The 25,635-nt window shown below is 34.2% G+C and overlaps 1 protein-coding gene across 5 annotated transcripts in view; it reads left to right on the top strand.

The window, feature by feature from the left end:
• The first annotated feature begins 14 nt into the window (after window positions 1–14).
• Window positions 15–25,635, top strand: part of ATG2B (autophagy related 2B) — a 45,927-nt gene continuing 20,306 nt past the window's right edge. For all 5 annotated transcript variants that reach the window (XR_010883952.1, XM_067294935.1, XM_067294936.1 and 2 more), the window contains exons 1-25: window positions 15–176; window positions 3,973–4,135; window positions 6,393–6,545; window positions 7,578–7,680; window positions 8,970–9,132; window positions 9,616–9,795; window positions 11,132–11,228; window positions 12,233–12,415; window positions 13,064–13,218; window positions 14,022–14,133; window positions 14,291–14,552; window positions 15,348–15,498; window positions 16,010–16,102; window positions 16,295–16,483; window positions 17,140–17,413; window positions 18,261–18,363; window positions 18,900–19,092; window positions 19,234–19,376; window positions 20,321–20,478; window positions 20,720–20,892; window positions 21,245–21,395; window positions 22,261–22,460; window positions 23,363–23,443; window positions 24,978–25,084; window positions 25,400–25,492. Coding sequence is in view for 4 of the 5 variants with exons in the window: in XM_067294935.1 (XP_067151036.1) it covers window positions 15–176; window positions 3,973–4,135; window positions 6,393–6,545; window positions 7,578–7,680; window positions 8,970–9,132; window positions 9,616–9,795; window positions 11,132–11,228; window positions 12,233–12,415; window positions 13,064–13,218; window positions 14,022–14,133; window positions 14,291–14,552; window positions 15,348–15,498; window positions 16,010–16,102; window positions 16,295–16,483; window positions 17,140–17,413; window positions 18,261–18,363; window positions 18,900–19,092; window positions 19,234–19,376; window positions 20,321–20,478; window positions 20,720–20,892; window positions 21,245–21,395; window positions 22,261–22,460; window positions 23,363–23,443; window positions 24,978–25,084; window positions 25,400–25,492 (3,842 nt within the window). In the remaining variant the exon portion in view is untranslated. The remainder of the gene's footprint in view (window positions 177–3,972; window positions 4,136–6,392; window positions 6,546–7,577; window positions 7,681–8,969; window positions 9,133–9,615; window positions 9,796–11,131; window positions 11,229–12,232; window positions 12,416–13,063; window positions 13,219–14,021; window positions 14,134–14,290; window positions 14,553–15,347; window positions 15,499–16,009; window positions 16,103–16,294; window positions 16,484–17,139; window positions 17,414–18,260; window positions 18,364–18,899; window positions 19,093–19,233; window positions 19,377–20,320; window positions 20,479–20,719; window positions 20,893–21,244; window positions 21,396–22,260; window positions 22,461–23,362; window positions 23,444–24,977; window positions 25,085–25,399; window positions 25,493–25,635) is intronic.

Raw genomic sequence — 25,635 nt, 5'->3', positions numbered from 1 at the left:
GGCGCGCCGCCGCCATGCCGTGGCCGTTCTCGGAGTCCATCAAGAAGAGGGCCTGCAGGTACCTGCTGCAGCGGTACCTGGGCCACTTCTTGCAGGAGAAGCTCAGCCTGGAGCAGCTCAGCCTGGATCTGTACCAGGGCACCGGCTCCTTGGCGCAGGTCCCGCTGGATAAGTGGGTAAGAGATGCTGGCGCTTCACCCCCTCGGCTCCTGCTGCGTCTGAGGGACCAGCTGATTCCCTGCCCCCGGCTGCCACCCACTTTATTTTCATTACCCAGCCTCCTTTATGCAAAAAAGTTAAAGCCGTAATTAGCATTTTATCCAGGGAACTCGTCTCTGTTATGTGAGCACAGTGGAAAAATTAAAACTGGGCATTTATTGCAGATAAGTTTTTTTTTTCTAGCCACATTTTGACTTTGTTGTTATTTTTAATTCTGAGAAATACAAGAAAAGGAAACAAAAATGCATATTGCCCTTTAACTAAAAGGTAAGAACTACTGATGTTTCAGGGAGAAAAAAGAGCTGCTATTGCCAGGACTACTAGAAATTGCTGCTGTAGTATCTGGGAAGCATGTTTACTGATGGCTAATACAGATGATAAAAGCATAAAGTTATCCTTACCCTGAGTATGTTTATTCTTCAGCCTAGAGCCATGTTGATTCTTTTGAATAGTGTTATGCTGAACGTGGTTCACATAGATTTCTAAATGTTTTGCCCTAGTCTTGAAATGATGAAAGTACTTGTTGACAAGACGTGGAAAGCTGCAGCTTAACTGGAGTTTGCATAGAAGGTGGACTGTCGCATTTTGAACCAATTGAAGTTTTTTTCAGTCCCAAACTGTATGCTTTTATATATGTGTATATACATATGTGTGTGTATATATATGTATATATATACACACACATTTACAGGTACATACAGGTAGTCTGTTGTAGTAATCCAAGGAGTTGTGTCCATGTTTGTAAGTATTTTGTAAGGTTTTTTTGACTGAATTACCAATGTTATTGAATTCTACCTGCCAGGCGAGCTACAGTCATAAGGAGCTGTATGTACTTGTATGTGTCAGTCATTGACTTCCCGGGTAGCAGAGATGATTAACTAGCTATACAAGCTTACTGCTTTACAAACTATTTTCAGAACGCGTTTTTTACTATACTGTATTCTGGTATGAGGCTATGCTGCGTAGATTTTAAAATACATGTGAATATCTGATATTTGCAAATAATGTTTTACCAGTTGTTTCTTTGAAAACGTATTTGAGAGTGGCAGTGGAAAGACATTTGCAGAAATACTCAACATTGTATGTGTGTCTGCGTGTTCCCCTGGCTCTGCAGCTTATTTTCTGTAAGGGAAGCAAGAAAGGCTGTTATGCTTTAATAGAATTGCAGTGCCCTCTAGTGGATATCAGAGCAATTTTCACTAAACAAACTGGCATTATTTAAAATGTAAACACTCTGGAACAGTAGCAGTTATGAACAGTACTAAATGAAGTTAAATATGTATACTCAGTGATTAAATGTATATACAGTACTGCTTAGGTTACCTTCCCTATTTGGAGATCAGCATTTTTCTCTCTGGCTTGTAAACAATTTATGACTCGTTAGAAACTCTTTGCACGTGACTTTCTCACATATGACAGATTGCAAAAGCAGATGTTGCGGAAGTATTACAGCTCCTTTTTTTTTCCCCTAGTCATTGTAAGCTTATTTTATATGAATCACCAGGATGGCTATAGTTTTGCACATTATCTTATTCATTCTGTGGATACTTTGTTCATCTTTGTTCATCAGAGTATTGTAGATATTTTAGCCAGTGTTGTACATGTGTTTACAGATTATAGAGATACTTTAATGGCCTCAGGTATTCACATGTAACCTCTTTGTCTTCTGGGACCTGAACTATTTAAAAAAAACAAAATGTAACCCATGATGTTTGTGTTTGAATTTCAGTGTACATCAAATAGTACTGTAGGTACTATTGACAATATTACTGTGATTCCAACTGGAGGCTTTCAGTCAAAGATGTGGGAACAAGTCCTGATGTGAAGACAGTGCCTCAGTTTTAAAATTTCACTTAGAATGCTCTAATCATTACTTTATAGTGACGGCAGGATTGTCTTTGAATTAATTTAGCTATAGAACATTTGAAACTTTTGCTTTTAGACAGTAAGTTTTTATTTTAAAATAGTAAGAAATACAGTAAAATAGTTAAATTTCTATTTCCATGTATGTTGGTGGCAAAAAGAGGTCTGATTTATTCAGATTTATTAAAAATCAGTTTTGAGAATCAACTTACTTCCTTTTAAAGAAAAATTAATTTGTAGAGGTTAAAGTAATTTAAATAAATCTATGATATTTTCTAATATCCCAGTTTTCTTGCTGTCATTTTTTTTGCCTTATCAGATGCTATTGCCATATCTGTAATTATTACACTTAAATCAAAATACAGTTTAAATGTCACTGAATCTTAGTCTGTTATTTCATTCTCAAATAATTTTATCATGAAGCTGTTTCAGATTCTGTTTCTTTAAGGATAGTGTCATTTATATTGCTTGTATGGACTTTGGAACAGAAACTAGAAAAGACAAACGTACAATAAAAAAAAATACTAAAAGCAAAGTTATTAAGACTCTAAGCAAGAGCTACACGTTAACATGATGGGACAATTATAACTGGAGACAGAAGAGTTGCATTTTCCTCTGTTTCTAAAATTTTCTTCTTCATTTTCTTTTTAAAAGATTCCTTATAATTGTAATAAATTTTTAAAAATAATTATAAATGACTTGTAAAATAACTTTTAAATTGATATTTTTTAAACTTTTGTTGTTGAAGTTATGAGTTTTTTCAAGTAAAATTAGTGGCTCTAATCAAAATGGTAAAGTCAAAACCATACTTCTTGCTTATTGAGCACTAGTTCCTAATATCAAAACCAGTCTTGATCAGGGTCTTGTCTACATTACAAAATTACACTCACCAAATTTGGTATGCGATTGATTTTATGTTGTTTGAACAGCATAGAAAGTTCTTATTTAGTTGAAATGGAAATTATTGAACTTTTGATTAGGAACACAAATTACAGGGATTTTTTTTTTCCAAGTATATGATCTTTTAATAGGAAGAATACGTTTGCTTGGAAAATGGGCTGCTTGGACTCTGTGAAGTTGTTGTGAAAACAATACAGTGCAAAAATAGAATCTTTTCTGAGAATCTTTTCCAGAACTAAAAAGGTTCTGGAAAATGTATAAATAAATAAAATTAAAAAAAATTCTACATTACCTCTTCAGAACCAGTGTTCCATTTTTCTCATCCATTTCACTTCACACTGTGTGTTTCTTAGAGCAACTTGATTGTTTGTAGCTTTATTTATAATGTTACTGTAAAGAGTTCTAGTATTGGAACAGTGTCTATAGAATACTGGTCTGGCAACTGAGTTCTGATTTTTACTTTTTCTTATTAGTGCTGAAGTCATTCAGCACTTCAAAGCTTATTACTTTGAAGTCATTAAAATCTGATTTAGAAATGGCATGCATGAAATACAGTGAAAAGGGATTATTTGATTCTATTGTCACAGAGAAATGTAAAATGAGCATTACATTACATCCAGTGAAATACTTTTGCCACAGAAACCAGGTACTTCTTGCATTTTTACTCTGTCAGCCGTTTTCAACTTTCTTCAAGAACCAGGAAAAGGATAGATTGGCTTGTGCCACTACTGCGGTATTTATTACAGTAAGATAATAGAATTTGATATACTGCAAAAGGACAGATTATACAGCTATCCACAGATGAATCTGTATTATATTAAAAGCTCAGTAATTAGTATGAAACAAATTATGACAGAATCAAAATACTGAGAAATGACCAGTTTATTGATTCTCTGAGTGTAATTCCTTTTCTGATGTCTTCTGTATGTTCCATTTGTTATTATAGTACTCAAAATTATGTAAGTGACTTTTTTGATTCTCTTCTTTTAGTGTCTGAATGAAATCCTGGAGTCTGCAGATGCACCTCTGGAAGTCACAGATGGCTTTATCCAGTCGATTTCTTTATCTGTTCCATGGGGGTCATTGCTGCAGGATAACTGTGCTTTAGAAGTGAAAGGATTAGAGATGGTCTTCAGGCCAAGACCAAGGCTTGGTATGCTTATTTTTTCATTTTTCATAGGGAGATTCTTTACGGTTTTTCAAAGGTAAAAGGCTATGCTTGCTTTAGATAGTTCTTCTGCCTTATTTAAAGTATCCTTTAACTTATGTACATCAGCAGAGAATGTAAAAAAACAAAACAAAACAAAAAAACGAAAAAACACTCAAGTGTTCCTCAGTTGGGTGGTGTTCTACTAAATAACTTAAAAAGTTTATAAAATTCCTGCTACGGTATCTCTTCTTCCAAACTGTTTCAGACATATTGAAGTGAAAATAATACTTTAAAGTTTTGTGTGGAAGGAAGTTTTTGTTAGCCAGGTTTTGTGGGTATAGAATGCCAAATGCTGTTAAGTCAGTGTTAGTAGCTGTGGCCCTTGGCTGTTATATGGCTGTAGGATAACACAATAATGTGAGATTATGAGGGGAGTTGTAGTGAGGTTTTGGTTTTCTTCAGCAACTTTAGGGTAGAAGGTACATCTTTTTGTATATTTGGACAACACCTATTACATTTTAATTGCTCCCATGTTCTAAAATGATGGCTTTTAAGTACAGTAAATACTTATTACCTTTGATAATAATGTTGAGAGGATTGTCTGAGCTCTTCTAGCTTGTTTGCGTCCATATAATGCTGATCTAGATTAGACTGTTCTGGTGGTAAATTTTCACTATCAAACCTTCGAATATTCTGTTAAGATGTATTATTATATCACATATGGGACCTTAGGTTATTCTTAATGGGTGGAAATTTTTGAATGGATGTCTAAAGGACTTAGATTTGTTTTCTTTTTTATAGTGTAGAGATAATGGAAGAAAATATTTTGTTTTTAATACGTTATAAAGATGTGAAAAATTGCATAAATCCTATCTTCCTTCCCTTTTCAAGTAATTTTTAAGTAGTTCTAATAAAATCACAGTTGCTTATATTTACTCTGCACTTCATTCTTATTTGTTTAACTGGAACTGAATCTTGAGCAAACTTGCTTTCTGATGTAAGATTATTCTTTTCAAAGAGTGGTGGTATCAATGATTGAATAGGTAGAGTGACCTACAGTTTGTTGTTGAAGCAAAAAGGAGTTGGAAATCTGCATGTTTGTTTATTAGCTTGTCATGCTACTTATTCCACTTGTAAATGTTACCACCATTTCTTAGAGTTTCAGGTAGTACTTTTCATTGATCATGCTTTCCCCTGTTCTTCCCCTATTAGAAGAAAGCTTTATTTATTCACTTGCATCCATGTAGTTGTCTTTGCATCAAAGTGCTGTGTAATACAGTAGAAAAAATACAATGCTGATTTTATCAAGCTTTTATAGCCACATAGATGTTTCTAGACCTGAATGATAAATTGAAACTTTTAGTCTATTTGAAACTTCTGTATTTGTGCTAGTCTTACTTTTGTTTGTTTGTACCAGAGTGTTATATTTGAAGCTGATTACCTCTTCCTTTCTAGATTTATAGTATGGACTCACAATAGGCTTTGTATAGGAGTGTACTTTCAATTAAGTTAATCTGGCAGCTAATAAATGTAAACTTGATCTCTACCATTTAACTGAATCATAAAAATATAAAACTTTGTTAGTTTAGACTAGAATTTAAAGTTAGGGTGGTAGACTGCTTTAAAAGTCATGCAGAGAAAAAATGTGTCCATCTTAATATGTGTTGTGCTCTCATATTGCTAATGAATTGTTTTAAAGTTATTACCTCAGATCACTGTTAGATATTTAAAACGTGTTTTACTTAAGATCTAAGTTAGGTTTAGTTAAGGTGTGTTCCTTAGTAAGAGCACATCTAACATCTTGCTTATTCTTTCCCAGTCTAGGATTTATTTCAAAGGGAATAAGACACCTTAAAATAACTCTTAAAAAACAAAGTTATTTCTTTGATTTCACTTCTCTGATTTTGCCTGCAAAATCTTACTGGTGTAATTAAAGTATCTTTAGAAATGGATTCATGTAAGCCTTTAAGCACTTCATTTAAGTGCTGAAGGTTGGTTATGCTGAACCCTGTTTTTATTTTGTTTGTACTGAATTTTCAAATATCAGAATCTTATCAATACAGTCTAAGCAGATTAAAGCTATTTCATAATCGTTGAGCCTATAAAGAGACAATGTAACTAAAATCATTTTTATGTATGATTTCTTATTTAGCTGTTGAAACTCTTTTCTAAATGTGCCAAATGTATTATTTAGTTGATTTTGTCTTTATTTTTTTAAATGCTCACAGTCAAATATATTAAGACTTCTCTCATTCTACAGCATCTGGGTCTGAGCCTATGTATTGGTCAAGTTTTATGACCAGTAGTATGCAACTCGCAAAAGAGTGTCTTAGCCAAAAATTGACAGATGAACAAGGAGAAGGGTCCCAGCCTTTTGAAGGACTTGAGAAATTTGCAGAAACTATTGAAACAGGTATGAGTTTATTGTGCAGGCTTGAATGAACATGTTAAATTAAATCTGCTTATACTGTGCCTCAGTCTTACAAAATTGGATCTCATTTGCCATAACTTCTCTCACAAATTTTCATTTGTTACCATGCCTTGTAAAATTTAAACAGGAAGGCAGGATAATTGTTCCTGTTTTCAAAGGGGGGAAAAAAGCCCACATATGTATAAAAATAGAAATATTCTTTCCTCGGTGTACAGAATGAAACCTTCTTTGGAGCCAAATTGGCATATGTTTACACCAGAAGAAATCCAGATACATCTGTGTTTGAATGGCTGGCAAGATGCCATAGTTTTGGCTGTGCCAATTTAGTTCATCATGTAAACTTAGACTGTTCTTATTGGTGATGCTGTTAAGAGGAAAACAACAGGTTTTGGGGCTGTTTTTACACAAAGCTGACCTGCTATGACATATGCTTCTTAATAATCTCACCGTATTATTAGATGCACTTTAGCAACTTAATGGTTCATCTTGTTTTGTTGGTTTTGTTTAATTTAAGTGGAATAAACTAAAGGCTCAATACCGCATGATGTGATGGGGAGCATAGTGCTGAAATATCTGAACTAAGGAAAACATTTAAAATCAGATCTAGAAATAGAAGTAGCCAGCCAAAGCAATGTGATGTTACACCAAAGTTTATGAACTTGGACATGGTGACACAATGAAGCAGGTACTTTCTCTGAGGATCATTCACACGGTGCTGTATAAACAACTTAATCTGAGCTTTGACTTCCTCGAATATCTATGCATGAAAGCTCCGTTGAATGGTATGGATATACATAGTAGACATTTAATAGGAACTTACGTTGTCATTTGAAGTCTTGTTATGCTATTAAACTTAACTGTTTCCACTGAATATAAATTTCTACTGAAATTTCCACTGAAATACATTTTGAGATCTCCCCCAACTGAAAACAATCTTTCATTTTGTTTATGGAAGTCATCACTGAGTAACTTGACTTTACTGCCTGTGCGGTATCTTTCTGTTTCCTCATTAAGTTCTAAGAAGAGTGAAAGTTACATTTTTAGATACTGTTTTGCGAATTGAACATGTGCCGGAAAACTCTAAAAGTGGAACTGCACTTGAAATCCGAATTGAAAGGTAAATGTTTCTTTTAGAATTATTATCTTTTTTTAGGGCATTTTTGCCTCTTTATGTACAATATATGGATTATACACATTGACACACATTCTTAATATATAATTAGACCCTAGCTCTTGAGCATCCCCCTTAAGACTTCCTTTTCTTATGATGCCAGTGAACACTGTCTCCCTTCAACTTCCACTTAAAAAGTTTAAGTTAAAGATATTTAATCATCAGGTTCTTCAGAAGAGTTCCAGATTTTCCAAAGATGGTTAATGAACACAAATTCTCAAATATTCAAAAGCCAGTAAATATTATTGCCAAATCAGGCCACCCCTTACTCAAAAGGCATTTAATATCTTAGAAATTCCTCTTGTATACCTTGAACACACTTGAACAGTCCTGAAAAATTAAAAACTGTAGGATTTTAGGTCTTCCGTGAGCTTCCAGAAGAGCCTGTGTATATTCTGTAAATACTTTGAACTTCAACACTGTACGTGTTCTTAAAGTATTCCTTTTACCGATGGGATAGTGTAAACATACTTTTGTTTTCAATGTGCTACGGATAAATAAAACTGATTCTTACTGAGCAATACTAATGAAATATATTTGTTTTTAAGTAAACATTTATAAGTTTCAAGCTGTGTGTTCAGTTCAGGAGAGAAGAAAAACTTAATTTTCTTATGGAAATTCCTTCCCAAAACCTTTCTCCCTTTCTGTACTTTAAAAACTAGACTGAAACAAGCTGTTAAATAGCATGTTGTTTTTCAGATGTTTAATATATTTTATTTATGGAAAAGTAGATGTGTTTTTCTCCTGTAAATCCTATTATGTGGAGACTTGAATCTTTTTCAGATTTAACTGTTTATGCTATTCCTCAGTATTCTAATGTAAAAATATTTCATTTTGACAGTGTTGAAGTGGTGCTTTTAAGCATCATAAAAATATTAGATGGTAGATTTTCCAAAAACTTACATTCTGAAGCAAGAGTTGTGTATGTCCTAATGGAAACATGAATAGTAGTGTAGGTCAGACTCCTTCAGTTCGTGATCAAATTAGACATAAGAACTGGGGTGTATTCACACTGGTGGCATATTGCAATTGTCATATGGTGTCCTGTAAAAAATCAAGATTTCCACCCATTCCCAGAGACTGGTGGTTTCTCCTTTCAGGACAGTCAATGGCATTATAAACAGTCTGAAGAAAAAGAGCATGTAAAAACTTAGATCAGAAGCCAAATGTCACAATAAAGGTAAAAATTTGCATGCTGTTCCTGCCATCTTTATTTCCTTGCTTTTGTCTCCCAGAACTATGTACTGCGATGAAACTGCTGATGAATGCTCTGGAATTAATGTGCATCAGCCCACAGCCTTTGCTCACAAGTTACTGCAACTCTCAGGTGTCTCTTTCTTCTGGGATGAGTTTCCTGCATCAGCAAAGTCCTCCCCAGTGTGTTCAGCTACACAGCTGGTAAAACTAAATACGTTGTGTAAGAATGTAAAGTGATCAGCGATAGAATATATTGTTACACACATATATTAGGCTCATGGTGAAGGATACAGGAATTGAACTTATAGTTAGATCTGTGTTTGATAACTTTTCATAATCAGTTCCTGTTGATTTTGAGGCGGAGAGGGAAGAAATGGTGACTTTAGGACTGACCTAAACTTAAGATGTATTGTACTGGAATCTGATTGCAACTTTAATGCATGGAAGTCCTCTATAATTCAGTGTTCTGTGGAAACTTGCATCACTTTTTTGCAAAGGCCTGATCTTTCAGATTGTATGTGCCTTGCTTCTTTCATGGTTATTAATCTGTTTCTTAGTATTCCTGTCAAATTTATATTTGAGTAAAACTATCATTTCTGTGATAAACTTATTTGAAATGTATGTTTTAAGTTTCTTGACAAGAAATGGAATGCATTCTTATTCCTTTCTCCTTAACATTTTAAGGCAACTGAACCAAAGCTTTCACCTAGCTGGAACCCAAAGATCACTTATGAGCCCCATCCACAATTAACACGAAACTTGCCAGAAATTACTCCTTCCGACCCTGTACAGATCAGTAAGCTGATTGGCAGAATGGAGTTGAGCCTAACATTAAAGCAAAATGAAGTACTTCCTGGAGCTAAGGTTAGTCATCCTTTCCCGGCCTTTAACTAAATTAATACAGTCATGTAGGATTTTTTTTTTTTTTTTAACTGCGTAAAGAAAAAGCTTTAATATTCTTAAGGGGACAGATATTTTATTATTAAATTTCCTAGTTTTCTAGGAAAACTAAAGATTCTCTGCATTCAAAACAAATATGTATGTGTTAAGACGTCTTTACACTGGCTGTACAAGGTTATGGAATTCCTAGGAAATAGCACAAAATGTAGGAAAAAGTGTACAAATTTCCTCTGTTAACAAGTACATCATGGGCAGGGGATTTGCGTACTTATAAATAAATGGAGAAGTTAACCTTTTTTAGATCTGGAAAGTAAACTGTTTTGGAACACCTTTGATTAGAATATGTGTTGCAAGCATATAAACTGCAAAAGACAGTGTATCAATTCGTGTCAAGTATGATACACTTAAATAATTTGATTCTCCTTCCACTTTTCCTAAAGAAAGGAAAAGACAGTAGGAGACAATGTGCACATAACTAATTGGGCATTTACTTTTCCCTTTTTAGATAAACATTCCCTTAAGGTCTATATATGATATATGCAAAAACTAATTTTCATATAAATGCATTCCCCAGCATGCCTGTTTTTTCATGAGTAATAATTATGAATGGATGAACATCTGGGCATACAGGACTCTACTATTGAAAAAAAAAATCTGTTCAAGTCCTTAAGATAAATTTAGCTTAAACTGCTCTTAAAGGATGAAAAGTGGTTTGCTTTTTTGTATACCGTATCAAAATGATTAGACTTCTATAAACATTCCACTGTTTAAGAAGAAAGTTCTGAAGAGAATCCTTGCAAATTTTAAGGCCTCCTTCAGAGGGTGCTGATTTCAATATTTTGTATTTAGTATATAATACTGACTTTATACTGTTGCTTACTTCTGGAATTATTAAAGAATCAAAACTGCTAGCAGCATAGTGGTCATCTTCAATTTTCCTTTTAGGCAACTGTGTATTTAGTATAAGCAAATTAACTATCAGTGGCTTATCTGCAGTTATCCTGCCAAGCTACCAAAATCTCCAAATTGGAAGCAATATACAGTTAAATTTCAAGCTGTTGGTGTTTAGAAGAAGGTGAGGATATTGCAGGAATGGTTGTATCCTTTACAATAACAAAATCTGTAGTTCATGTAAAAGAAGCTTAGAACAGATAACAGAAACAGTGAAAAAGGAAAGATTAGGGATTCAGCTGCTTTATATCAGTGAAGCTGTACACCAGCAACTAATTGTTGATTGGAGAGTTTTAAAGAAAATTTCTTTAAGTGTTCATGAAAATATATTTTTTTTTCTTTTTTAAAGTTGGATGTAGATGGACAAATAGATTCTGTGCATCTATTTCTGTCACCAAGGCAGGTACATCTTCTCTTGGACATGGTAGCAGCTATTGCTGGACCAGGCAAGTGCACATTCTCTAAATATTAAATAAGTATTTAGGTGAACTGCAAAGAAAATTTGCAGGCAAACAAGTTCTTTGAATAGGAAAAAAAATATTTGTTGTGGTAAATTTACTATTAATTTATATCTGCTTTTAGCAAAATACTTTGCAGCTGCTCTGATTTGGGCTATCAGCCAGTTACTAGTTTCACTTGCACACTGTACATGTTTGTAATGAAAATCTAGGTAGTAAAAAAGGCTTGGAAAGTGAACATAGAATAGGACAAGAGATAGAAAAAATGAGGAAAGGGAAGTTGGAAAAGGTCAGGAGGTCAAAACAATTTTGATTCTTGTAGCTTCTGTTTGACCAGAGAGGCCTAGCAGTCTAGTTTCTTCTCTGCCTTGTGCTGTTGAGAAAGGCACAGAAAACATATAAAATAGTGATTGAGTGAGTTTGTCCATATTTTCTAAATAATCACCAGCTGTAGTTACTACTGCAGGATGAGGTGTATTTTTTCTTGTTACCTAGCGTAATAACATTCATTATTTGGATAGATAGTTAATATTTTTTGAAAATATTTGTCATGTCCTAAGGTAGATGCTTGATATTCTTCTAAGGATGCTAATCTATTTGTTTTACCAGTTTTGTTCATAGTTTTAATATAACTGGAAGAGTGTTAAAACATTTTCCCATTTTGTGTCATGTTAGAGCCTGGAATTTTGATAATTTCTTATTAGAAACACCTTCTCGAAATTGTGTCCACTAGTCTCTAAAGCCAGCCTAGAAAAGAAATATATGCTGATGTCATTTGTAAATACATCTGCGTAGATGACCTTAAAAGATTCTCTTGAGACTTAGAAGTAATGTTACAGAGAGAGTAATCTCTAAAACAACAAAGGAGATGGATATATACAATGTTCATATACATTTTTTGTAGGTGGTTATATTTTAGATTCATTGTTGAATTTCCATGTGATATTGGTAAGGAAATAACAGTGGGTTTTGTGTCCTTTTTTTGAATTCAGAGAGCCTAAGCAGGATAGAATTGTCAAATAAAGATAGGAAGAACCGACCAATGCAACAGGAAGATGAGTATCGGATTCAGATGGAGTTGAAACGTTATTTAAGAAAAGAGTCTTTATCTGCAGGAGCATCATCTGAGCAAAGCTTCTACGAGACAGAGACTGCCAGAACGCCTTCAAGTCGTGGCAAGTATCAAAGATGATGCAGCATAACAAACAACCTGTTGTTAAGACTGTACAAATTGATTGTTCAGCTTTTAATCTTTCTGACTAAAGTATCAAAAGAAGTTTGACATAGAATAATCCATTATCTGACATTAATTAAACTTCTAAATAAAAATGTAAGGCCTACTTTAGGTATCAGTTTAGACTAGATTCAGTGTTTTGTTAAAACTGTTCAGTAACCTGTATGTTAATGTACAGCAGGGTAAATACACATGCAATAACATCTTTTTGAATGCATGATTAAGAAAATTAAATATAGAATGATAGTTTTATTGCTCTGCTTTTTATATTCTTGTTTCCGTAATTTCTTTACTGATCTTTACGTGAAAATGGCGAGTATATGAATTTATGCCAACTTGAACATGAAAATGGAGCATTTGATAAGTTTTTAGTATCTAATAGGTTTTTAGTGTTTTTGTATTCATATTCTTACATACTGCCAGCTTTGGTGTGAGAGAACTTGGAACTAGTGAAAATAATAAATTTAGCTGATTAGTGTTCTGTCCAGCAATTAGATTTCTGAAGTTACAAATAAATTTATGTTAAAACTGTAGTTAATGTTTTTCTTTAGAAAACAACTCACATTTTGATATCTATGGTTCTCATTAGAAGAAGAAGTTTTCTTCTCAATGGCTGAAATGGACATGTCTCACAGCCTTTCCTCCCTTCCACCTCTTGGAGACCCTCCAACTATGGATCTAGACTTGTCTCTAACCAGTACATATACAACTACACCAGCAGGATCTCCACTGAGCACTACAGTGGTATAGTATTAAGTACATTTAAAACCTTTTTGGAATAAGCATTTTTCTCTGAAACTGTTGCACAAGTATCCTTTGCAATATCAAGAGCTATTGCAAAATTCTGCAACAATTGTGTTGTCTAGCATCTTTCTATGTGTATTTATAGGTCTAAAATCATTCTATAACTGCCCTAAGGGTTTACAGGTGTTTGTAGCTGATCATTTCCATAGTTGCAAGGGAATACTGCGTTGGAAAGTTTCTTATCTGTTTGGCTACCAAGACAAGAAGTAGAATGCATTTGTTTTCAAATGCCTTGATGCTTATATAGCATATTTATGAAAGAACCTTTGACTTTTTCTATAGCTGCATGTTTGACGTTTGGGGATTTCTTAATAAAGACTACAAAGTGAGTGACACTAAAAAGTACAAAATTGTGTATTACTTTATCCCTCAAACAACAAAAAGTTATTCTGTTAACATCTCCATCTTTCCCAAATCTATTATGTGCCAAGTGTTTTGCTTAATGAAAACTGTAGAACAGTTGTGCTTTCCACAGAGAAACAAGAGAGCCCATCCCTACTGAGAGAGCAACTTTATTTTGCTTTAAAAATATGTGCGTAAGGTTATCATAGAATTACAATGTAGCCCAAAGTAAAGCATGTCTACATCATGTAATTCAGTGGTAACATGCCATGAAATGGCATGCTGTTGATTGTTCACGTGCTGTTGTCTTTGTTTTGTTTTTTTACCTTATTTTTATGTTAGAGCTCATGTTTGTAAACATCTATTTTGCAAATTTAAGATCATACATATTTTTCTTTTAGCTTCAGTCAACTTGGGGTGATTTTCTTGATCGTAACAAACAAGAACTACAACCACCAAGAGGTTCTTCACTTACAGCCAACATGGTTCACCAGGCTTCCTTAAGAAGGACGTGTAAGTTAAAATGCTGTTTTGCGTTGTGATCCCTAGATAATTCTGGAAATAAATTGTTGTTCAACAACTTGGTGAAAAGAAATGAAAATCACAAGTGAGATGATGTTATATATGTGTTATTACTGAAAAATTACTTGAACTTAATTTTGTATTTCAGCTATTCCATCCAGATCTGTTTCAGTGGATGAATCCAGGCCTGAGCTTCTTTTTAGACTGGCAGTGGGAACTTTCTCAGTGTCTGTACTTCATATTGACCCTTTACCCCCACCTGAAAGTTCACTGAATCTTAACCCATTGACACCAATGGCTCGGGATTTCTTTACCCGAATAGAAAAGATTGAGCCAGTTAAGTTTTCAACAGAAGATTTTCTGTCCTTCCGAGAAGTATTTGCAGAAGCTTGTTCTCATGATCACCTTAGGTATAACTTTGCTTCTTAATAAATCTAATAAAGAAAAAATATCTTTTGAATAAGCTTGAATAAATTAAGTTCATTTCCATTGGAATTGTGTCACTTAATACTTTGAACTGCATTAGACTTTTTTGTTAATTTCAGAAGTCTTGAATTTTGAAACTTGCTGACCAAAACTGTTTTAGAAAAGAAAAATGGATAAGCATAAAACTCAGCCTAAGTCTTTCTAGTATAGATGGATCAAATCAGGGCAGTTTTGACCACACAAATCTGCAGACTCAGGACCATAAAGTGAAGGATTTCTTTAGAAATATCTGTATTTTATAGGACCATTTTTATGGCAACAAAAGGGTTTCTTTCTGGAGGAGCTTAGGTTTTTATTTAATGCAAAATAGGGTATCAGTAGGGATATGAAGTAAGCGTGAGAAAGATTAAAAAAAGATAGGAAAAAGTTTTTCCAGGAGTTTGTGCTGTCCCAGTACAGTGCATGCTATAGCATATTTACAGGGGCATATATCTTTTTTACTTTATGCATATAATCTAGATTTTTTGAGGAATTTGACTCTTTCATGGTTCATATAAGAATGTTAGATGCCCAGCTTTAGGTGAATTGCACCTGAAGTTAGATGTATAAAGTAGACTATAAATTCCTCTACACTGTCTGTTGTTGAATATACCTCATTAGTGTGTTCCTTTATCTTTGTTGCCAGTGCTAGAATCTACTATAATTAGAAAATCTTTTTTTTATTATTATTATTGAAGAAATTGTAGCAATTTTATTTAAATTTTTACTTTTTGTGACAGATTTATAGGTACTGGCATCAAAGTCTCTTATGAGCAAAGACAAAGGTCTGCCTCTCGAAGTTTTAGTACTGATTTATCCATTGGGGAAATGGAGTTCCTGGAATGCCTTTTCTCTACTGACTCTCATTCCATTCAGCCTCACTATACAGAGGTATGTAAAAAATACAGGAGAGTTTTCCAGAAAATAAATTTTAATTGTATAGTTGAAAATGCTAAGACTTTTAAATAGTTATGAGCTTCAGTAACCATATGGTTTTAAGATGCGACTTAATATTTTGATTGCAGGCTCAGATAGTGAACCAGGCTGGTATCATTACCTGACACAAACAGTGTCAAACTTAAATAGTGTACTTCTGTTGTAAATACACTTAACACAGTGTCGTATTAGACTAAATATTTTCTAAAAACAAACCCATGGAGTTAAACAATGGAAAGATTTCTCCAGGTGATGATTACAGTTCCAACACTTTCGATGATCAGAGTGGTCCAGTAAAATGGCTGACCAATTAGACTGACTAGCAGTTGGACCAGGGCTCTGTTGTTTAACTTGACTGTACGATTACCTTCTGTCTAGTCTAGGTAAAATGTCATAAATGTCTTTGCCTGTGGCTACTACTTCCTCCTTACCCATTAATTCTTTTTATCTCTATTTTATTCTATAGCTGCTGACATTTCATTCTGAAGAAGAAAATGATTCTCATGCTATGCCATGCCTTCAGCTTCATTATAAGCACTCAGATAACAGAGGACCTCAGGTAAGGTGGGAGATAAAAACACTAAGTTTCTGTGTAGCATCCTATGTAATTTTGTTGATACTAATGGAAGAGATAACTTTCTGTAAAACTGAAAGCCCTTAACAATCGTTCTTAAAATTTATTTCACTATATTGTTTTTGAGGATTTCACTGCTTTTTTTCCTTATTCCCCCCCCCCCCTTTTTTTTTTCAGGGAAGTCAAGGGAGACTAAGTTCTGTTCCACAAAAAGCAGAGTTACAAATAAAGTTAAGCCCAGTGTTTTGTGAACTGGATATTAGTATTGTAGACAGATTAAATTCTTTACTTCAACCACAGAAACTAACTACGGTGGAGATGATGGCATCTCATATGTACACTTCTTACAACAAACACATTAGTCTGGTAAGTTAGAAATGAAATTGGTTAATATGCATGCAGAATTTTTGCAGGTAGGAAGTATCATTGATTGATGACAGGAAAAACTGGTCTCTAAAACTTACTTTAGATAGATTTCAGACATCAGTGAATGTTCTTTATTTAAAAATTTTATAAAACATGAAAAATTATCAGTATGGCTTTATCCTGAAAGTTTGATTCTTTTCAAAGACAGTCAGCAATAAGCTACAGTCAGGGAGGTTTTTGAATGACACATATCAGTGACAGGAGCTGGAAGCCATGACTTACTGAGAAAGGAAAATACTCATGGTAGTAGTTCCTGGCTTCTCAGCAATAAGATTTTTTTCATCTAAGACATGTTAGTGCATAACTGCTGCTGAGTATTGTTTGGTGCTCCTACTCTCTAATTTGAGAAAGAAGCACAGAATCGGAGATAGCCACTTTTGAAAGATTTCTAGCCTTTCTTTTAAATACTTAACATTTAACTAAATAAAATCTTAACAGTACCAATAATAGAATTGTATCCTAAAAAATAAAAATAATTGGTCCTAGTATCTGTGTTTCGACATGTGAAAAATGAACCTTTTTTATTGTCAAAAGCTTTCCCCATAGTAATTTTTAATGCTATTTTCTCTTTCTTCCCCCCCCCCCCCCCCCCCCAGCATAAAGCATTTACTGAAGTTTTTCTGGATGATTCACATACTCCTGCAAACTGTAGAGTTTCAGTTCAAGTCACTGCCCCAGCATTAAATCTCTCTGTTCGCTTCCCGATACCTGACTTACGATCAGATCAGGAAAGAGGACCTTGGTTTAAGAAATCACTTCAGAAGGAGATTCTTCATCTTGAATTTACAGATATGGAATTTAAGACTGAGTTTATAGGAGGGTCAACTCCAGAACAAGTTAAATTAGAACTCACCTTTAAAGAGCTAACTGGTAAGAATATTAAAGTTATATTCTTTTTGGTTTTTCCCAGCGATTACTTAGTTGAGACAGAAGTCTTCTCATATGAATTCATTGAAATGTCTTTCCTCTTGAGGGAATCTCTTTCCATTTGCGTTTTGGAGCATAGATCTCTCTTGCCGCAGTTTAGCGTTCTGTACTTAATATCAACATAAGTCAAAGTAATACTCCAGGGAGATTAGGTTAATGTATATAGGTGTAGTGCTTGCTTTCTTGTTTTTGAAACTTGAGTTAATATTTCTGTTTTTTTTCTGTTATTGTTATACCAGTTTGTTTTGATTTAGAATGTCTCTGGAATTTCTGTCACAGTGTTAGATATATATTTTATAGATTATAGGGAGAGATTACAATTATGCAAATTAGCAATCCCATTCTAGTCTAGAAATAAACTGAATAATGATTTCCTAAATGACTGTCGTGTAGAAAACTTTAATATTTTTATGCCTCTAATAACTTTCAAAGTAATAAATCTGTCAGACTGGTCTGTATTTGAGACCACCTGTGTTGATTTGTTTCCCATTTCTTGTAGTTTTCAAGTATCTGACATAATGTAGTGATGCTATAAATGTAAATGCAGATATCTATGCATTAGAAACATCTGGTTTTCTAACTCCTGCTAGCTAGAAGATAGTGTGAAAGCATTTTGATTTCTAAAAATTAAATATCTATTTTTATTGTAAAAGAAAACAAAATTCACAATATAAGTATCTTACTAGCAGTGTTTACAATTAGCTTGTTGAACTCCACCCTGAGGAATGGGAAACATGAAGTTAGCAGCTCTTTCTTCTGATAATTTTTTCTGTTATCCTTTTTTACTCAGGTTCATTTGAAGAAGATAAAGCAGAGGCACCGATAAAGTTTTTTCAAGTATCTGGTGGCATAGATGGAGATATGACATCATCAGACAACTTTGACTGGCCTCGGTAAAGTAATGTTCCATTTTTTCATCATAGATTGGGGGGGGGGAAGCTGTGTGTAGTACTGTTATTTTTCTAATTTTAATGCAACCTATGGCATAAATGTTTTAAAAATCAATGGCAAAGAAAGAATGTGCATTTATTGAAAAGAATCCAAGAATTGGTGAAACCTCCCCATTTGTAATAATGCAAGACCGTTTTAATGGATAATGGTTTTTGGGCAGGTTTGAGGGAAATTTTTGTGAAAGGTAGGTAGGTGATTATAGACTTGAAACTTTTTATTTAGTCTGCTTTTGGAGACTTAACTTTCTGGCCTGGCAATTCTTTTTCCATGTCCCTTTGTGCCTAAAAGTATTCATTTGTTTGTTTGTTTTTTCATGATGGTATCACTTTGTCTAATAAAAGATGTTATGTCTCCCAGGTCTTTGGCTGGCTTTATGCATGTATTTACTGGCTAGCTGGTAAAGATAGAGGAGATGTAGCAGTGTACCATGTATAAAAATTCTCTAATGGCTTATTCTGCATAATTTCTCCAATATCAGGATTGTATTGAAAATAAACCCTCTAGCTGTGCACTCGATCCTGGAAAGGATAGCAGCAGAGGAGGAAGAAGGAGATGGTAACTTTCAGGAGGAAGAAGAAGGAGGGTCTCATTCTTTGAAGGATGTGTGTGATTTTAGAAGACCAGAGCCTTCTCCTTTTTCTTCTCGTAGGGTCATGTTTGAAAATGAAGAGGTACTGTAAAGTTCTCTTACTGCTTTTGGGCTCATTGTAGATTGAATCAATATATTCTCCCTACCTTATATGCATCGTCTGACCCCAAAATATTTTTTACTTAAGTTTTTTTTTTTCTTTTTTTCTTTTTTCCCCTTTCAGATGGTGATGCCAGGAGATGTAGTTGAAATGACTGAGTTTCAGGATAAAACAATTAGCAATTCTCATTATGTACTGGAACTCATGTTACCAAACATTCACTTAACATTACCAAACAAAAGCTTTTATGAAAAACTTTACAATAGGCAAGTATGATTCTTTGCTTGGTTATCATGACCTGTATGTACTTCTAGTTCTGTATTCATTGTTGATAAAAGCTATTGAATGAGTAGCTGTAGCAGTAACTCATTAGTGTAGTTTTCTAAGAATATAAAGTGCTGTATAAATTATAAGACTCAGTAATATCTCTCATACTAACTTAGATCTGATCTGTGCTTTATCAGCCAGCTGCAAAAGGCACTTTGGCAGATTTCATGAACAGAGGAGAAAGTTAAATAGTCCATTGCTTTCGGAGAAAGCACCTATTCAGACCTTTGTATACAATGTTTAGTTTGCTCTTATCTACGTGAATTTTCCTTTATAAATAGGTCATCATACTTCAAAAATGGTTGGATTCATTTTTTTTCCTTTCTTTTACTCATTGATTCTTTATCTAAAACAGTAAGACTACAAGTTATAAATTAGCTATATGAAAGATGTTTCATATCAAATTCTACTTCATATTTCGTATCAAATCATACATACAGATAGATAGGCGCATATACATATATATATCTTTCATACACATATATACAGAGATGTAGTTGAAAAAGGTGACAAAGCTGACACTCACTTGAAATAAAAAAAAAACTAGAATGTTTTCTGCCATTTTGCTTGAAAACTGATGCAATAGATACTTTTTTTTTTTCCCCAACCTACTGAGATAATATGCACCTACTAATAGAGGAGTTTTATGGCAGTGTCAAATGCTGGACTTTGTGCATATCATAATTATGGATAAAAAAAATTTCATTATTTAGTGCTTTTATTCATTAATATGTTATTCTTTCTCGTGCTCTTGAATCTTTTCTCTTCCTTGTTTACCTGTAATATATGAAATCTGTGATGGAAATACTGCTTGATTGACCATGCATTAAATGGGAATATAATCATATATTTTATGTAATAATAATAATGTATTTCTTTCTAGGATCAGCAATGATTTATTGTTGTGGGAACCCACAGCTCCATCTCCTGTAGAAACTTTTGAAAACCTTTCTTATGGTGTTGGACTATCTGTGGCCAGCCAGCTCATCAATACTTTCAGTAAAGACAGCTTTAGTCAGTTTAAATCTGCAGTTCATTATGGTAATACACTTAATAAATCATCTAGAATTATAGTGGTACAAAGCATAATTGACTGAAACGATTAAGCTGATAGTGGAAAGAATTTGCAAATTTATAAGAAAGAATTTACGTATTCCAAGACTGTTGTATTAATTAAAATATAAGTTTGAAATTGAATCATATTACAGATGGAAAAAACAGTGAGTTATTGGCATAATATGTGCACTGGTAACAAAGTTGTGTTTGCCATTTTATCTAATAGATGATGAGAGTGGATCTGAGGAGGAAACACTACAGTATTATTCCACAGTTGATCCAAACTATCGTTCACGCAGAAGGAAAAAGCTTGACTCTCAGAATAAGAACTCACAAAGCTTTCTCTCTGTTCTGTTAAATGTTACTCATGGATTAGTTTCAATATTCACAGATGTAAAGGTGAGATACTGGGGCTGAAAATAATATGCAAAATCAAGCATAGTGTGTCAAAATTATACTGTTGTTTTGGCTGTGGGACCCCTTCATGGTGTATATACTGTTTTTTGGAGGGAGCAAATGTTTACAAGAACATTAGAATAATTCTGTAATCTTGATACTACTGTACTATAATGTAATTAGACTATAATGCCACATAATTAATATTTTAGCAATTCTGCTTACTTTGTTTAACATGAGAATAAACACAAGCAGGGAAATATGTGTTTGGTAGTGAATGTCATGTTATTTTAGACTATCTTTAATTGCACAAACTCAGCAAATAATCATTTTGTCTTTCCTATTCTTCCTTCAGAAAGATGATGGAAATATACTGGAAGGAAAATACGGTGAATTCTGGTTAGAATTCAACAGTGGTTCACTTTTCAGTGTGACTAAATACGAAGGCTTTGAAGATAGACACTACATTTGTCTTCATTCTAGCAGCCTCAATTTATATCATCAAGGTAGGGACAGGATTAAGATGGCTTTCAGGATGAATTTGAGATGAGATAAGATTGCAGTTCTTTAGGAGAAATGCTGTCTTTTTGTTCTGATAGTACATCATTTGGCACAATAGAGCTGTAGTTCATGGCTAATGCCCCTATATGCTACAGTAATACAACTTATTTGATAACTATGTTTTCTTAGTTAACTCTTCAACTTAAATTTGCAGGTCTGTAACCCTGGCAACTGCTGGTCTTTAAAGATTTTGTGGTCCTCTGACAATTTAGCTATGGTCTGCTCTCTGTTGCAAAAGTACTCACTTCTTATATCTTAGTGGTTATTTGATTTAAAATGGTGCAGCATAGTCTGCAGCAGTGAAATTCAGGCTGCTAATTGTAGTCAGCAGGTGAAGATTCTAAGCTATGTAGTCTGTATGGCTGATGATTCTACCATAGTTAAACTTCAAAACTTTTTTCTCTTCAAATGTTTTTGATTCAGTGGTAGTCAGTGGACTTTGTGTGGGGCTTAATTATTGTGTGTTTAGAGGTTAATCTTGCACCATCTCATAAAATGAAAAAAAAGAGACATACTACTAACTCTCTATGTAACCTAGGGAAGACCCCTGTCCTTTGTTTCAACTTTTGTTAGAAAAGTAAAAAAATAAAGTTACATTCAACATTTTGTGTAGAACTGTGGTTCTAAATATGAGATCACCTGTAACCTCCCCTTCCCAATTTGTAGTTGTAAGTGTGCATGACTAACATTAATTGGTGGTAATGAAAATCATTTTAGAGACATTAAGAATGAAAAGGATTGTCCTTAGCATTTCTTAAATTGCTAACAGCTTTGAAGCACTAGGTAATTCATGCTAAAATCTCTCTGCAGGTTTGGTAGATGGGATTGTCCCTTCATCTGAAGTACGACTGCCCAGCACAATACGTCCCCATTGGTTAGAACCAACCATTTGTTTTTCCGAAGAAGATGGTCTTAGTAGGACTACTTCGGATGGTGTGGGAGCGGACTGTTTGAATATGCTGACTGTTGCAGTCAAAATACAGTCAGATAAATTAGAGAGCAATACAAAGGTTTGTGTTTTCAAATTTTTGCTTTTATAATTTGTTTGGGCTTATCTCAGTTTGTCTGGAAACACTAAGTGTGGAGTTACAAAGATCGTAGGTAAAGAAACCATGAAATCAGAGCTACTCTCTTTCTTAAACTATAATTTGCTATTAAAATCAGATTCTTTTGGATGGATTGGAAGTATCAGCATAACTTACTAACTCTTTCAATGCTTCACTATGTTGATCACATTTTATTTCTTTAATGAATGTACTTGTTGGCCGGTTGGCCTTTTTCTCACTCAAACTTGTTTTTGTTCAGCTGAGTTTTAATCTGGTGCCAAACCAGGCAGGAATAAAGAGTTAAAAGCTTTTTGTTCAACTCACTGGTAGTGTCATAAATGCACAGCCTTTGTTTCCTTACTTGGAGCTGCACTCTGGCAATAAGAGTGGTTCGTTTGGCTTTGACAGTAGCATTCATTAGCGTGGCTAAAAGATGAGCTGTTAGCTGGCTTAGTGGTGACAAATGGATTAGTGGAGTTGTCTAGAGAAGGAATCTGCAGACTAACACAGCATTTTAGTGGCTCAATGAACTCAGGTTTGAACAGCATAATAAAGGACTATGTTAGGTCTGTACTCCTGGTAATTCCTGGAGAATCCCAGCATGAGTGAACAGATGACCTTCCTACCACCACCACAAAACTGGTCGTCATTTCTAAACTCTCCTGTTACAACAAGTAACAGACTGTATTAGCCAGAGTTTTTGTTCAGGAAAGGCTGTCTTCCGAGTTTCTAAACCTGGCACAGTCCTTTCTTCATTTCTAGACAGTTGGGAGATTCTGGAACAGAAGCAAGACTGTTTCATATTCTAGATCTCAAATAGTTATATGTATTTAATGTAAGTTAATTTGTGCAACTTTCTTGTACAGGAATTTCTAGTTGCTGTTGGACTAAGAGGAGCTACCCTTCAGCACAGAGTACTGCCTTCAGGTTTAAGCTGGCACGAACAGGTCAGGTTGCTACAGTTTTCTCAACTACATCTTTAACTTCAGTGTCATTGCTTTGATATTTGCTTTAAATATCAAACTTAACATAGTGAAAAATCTTGGCGTTAGCCATTATCCTACTCTGTTCTTGTAAGTGTTATTTTTTACTTTTTTTTTTTTTTCTTGTCTCTCTTGGATAGCACTGATAGACTGTAGATTTGTTCTCCGATTTTAATTTGTGTATTCATTTGCTGCAGTTCATCTCATCATCCTAAATCTCTGCCAGGGCCACTTGAGGAAGTTTAAAAAGTTGAGTTCAGATAGGAAATCTCCATAGCCTAATGCTCATTGTTTTCTTGCCCTTCTCTTTATCCAAGTACTTAGATAACCCTTGACTTAAAACAACCACTTGCAGCTTTGATGGGGTTTCTCTATTTCTGCATTTCTCCCATCTGCTTACTTCATTCCTCAAGTCCTAGTTTCTCCCCATCAGTTTCCTGTTTTAGATTGTGAGTATAGCATTAATGGAAAAGAAGACTTTGGGGAATTAATAAGCAGCTGATTACAGAAAAGTTTGTAATGAAAATCTCAGACTTAATCCACACACATCAATATAACTCTCTTCAGAGGTATAGTGTAGCAGGCAGGACTAGAGAACCTAGAACTGGAAGCTGTGGATAGAGGTGTATGAGTTAAGACATGCCATTAGCAGAGTAGCAATATAGTTGTGTGTATTTGCGTGTACACCATGCTGAATTACAGACTGTAAACCCTGTCATTCAAGCTGTCCTGCTCCAATATATATGGTATGCATGTTTTTACATACATTTTTATAGTATGTCTGTGTGGAGCTGAGCTATGGGAACCTAGCGCTTTGGGCTCAGCAGTGTCACTCCTTTCTTCTCTGCATGGTGTTCTTATGTCTTTTCATAGCCTACTTTACATATTGTATTGCTATTGCAGAGTGAATTTTCTCTCAAGCTGAGTTGAGAACCTTGCCTGAAATGCATTTGGGTATCTCTTTGGGGAAAAAAAAAAAATTAGTCAAAGGATTAGATAGAGGAGAGGATTGAAAAGACTAACAGTGTTGGTATGCGCTATGCTTGGGATAATGGTTAAAGACAAACTTTTATTTTTTGCACTGTAACTGAGTTGAGAGAGATTTAAAGATGATGTTTCTCAAAGAAAAAGTAAAGAGGAATAGGAATTTATTTTATACAAAGTAGGCTACTGATAGACAAAGAAAATATTCTTAACACTACCATAATGATGGCAAAGAATGATGAATGAGACTGTGTTTGTGAAATGCTTTAGAAATAGTTAGCCACTTAAGGTTCTGTGGCTAGGTCCTTTCCATATTTTTCTGAGTATGCTGTTTGGCTCTTGTATTTTTTGCCGTTTACATTTGATGCTTTCCTGTATTCACATACTTGGAAGCACCTTTAAATACCTACCAATCAAGCATTTTGATGTTAAGGAATTTCTTTTTTATAATTTATAATTGCTTGTTAGATTAACACATACTGAAGGATTATAATAATATGTTTGTGACTTTTAGATTTTATATTTTCTGAATATTTCTGATGAGCCTGTTTTGGGATATAATCCTCCAGCTACAATTACAACTTTTCATGTACATCTGTGGAGTTGTGCTCTTGATTACAGGTAAATAAAATCCGAGCGTATAACACTTGATACTGCAACCATGTATTTATTCTTTAGGAATGCTCCAGTTTGCATATTGTGAATATTTATTTAGGCTTGTTTGGGAAAAGTACTTACCTTAAACTGTAAGGAAACTATGTTATTTAAAGTAGGATAAGCACTAGCCTAGGGTTGGGGAATTCTAAGTAGGCAACCTCTAAGACTTTTTTTGCACTTCTGAAATATGCACAAAATACTGATATATATAAATAGATAGATATAGATATATAAAAATTTCTTTTTTTTTTTTTCTCCCCTGACCCTGCTTGTTTTTAGGCCCTTGTTTTTGCCAGTCAGATCTCTACTTACTGTTGAAACTTTCAGCATTTCCAGCAGTGTTGCAGTAGATAAATCCTCTTCTACTCTCAGGTACAATTTTAAGTGCTTGTGGAACAGGGAAGCTCCTGTAAAACTTGTAATGCCTGTCTACTTTTTTAATTTAGAAATCAAACACATTGTGTAAATGATCAAATTTGTTTGACTCTTTGAAATGTATTTTGTTTATGTGTAAT

Source organism: Apteryx mantelli, chromosome 4 (genome assembly GCF_036417845.1).
Source record: "Apteryx mantelli isolate bAptMan1 chromosome 4, bAptMan1.hap1, whole genome shotgun sequence".
NCBI lineage: Eukaryota > Metazoa > Chordata > Aves > Apterygiformes > Apterygidae > Apteryx > Apteryx mantelli.
The sequence above is the reverse complement of the archived record's forward strand: the minus strand, read 5'-3'. Positions and strand labels throughout refer to the sequence as shown.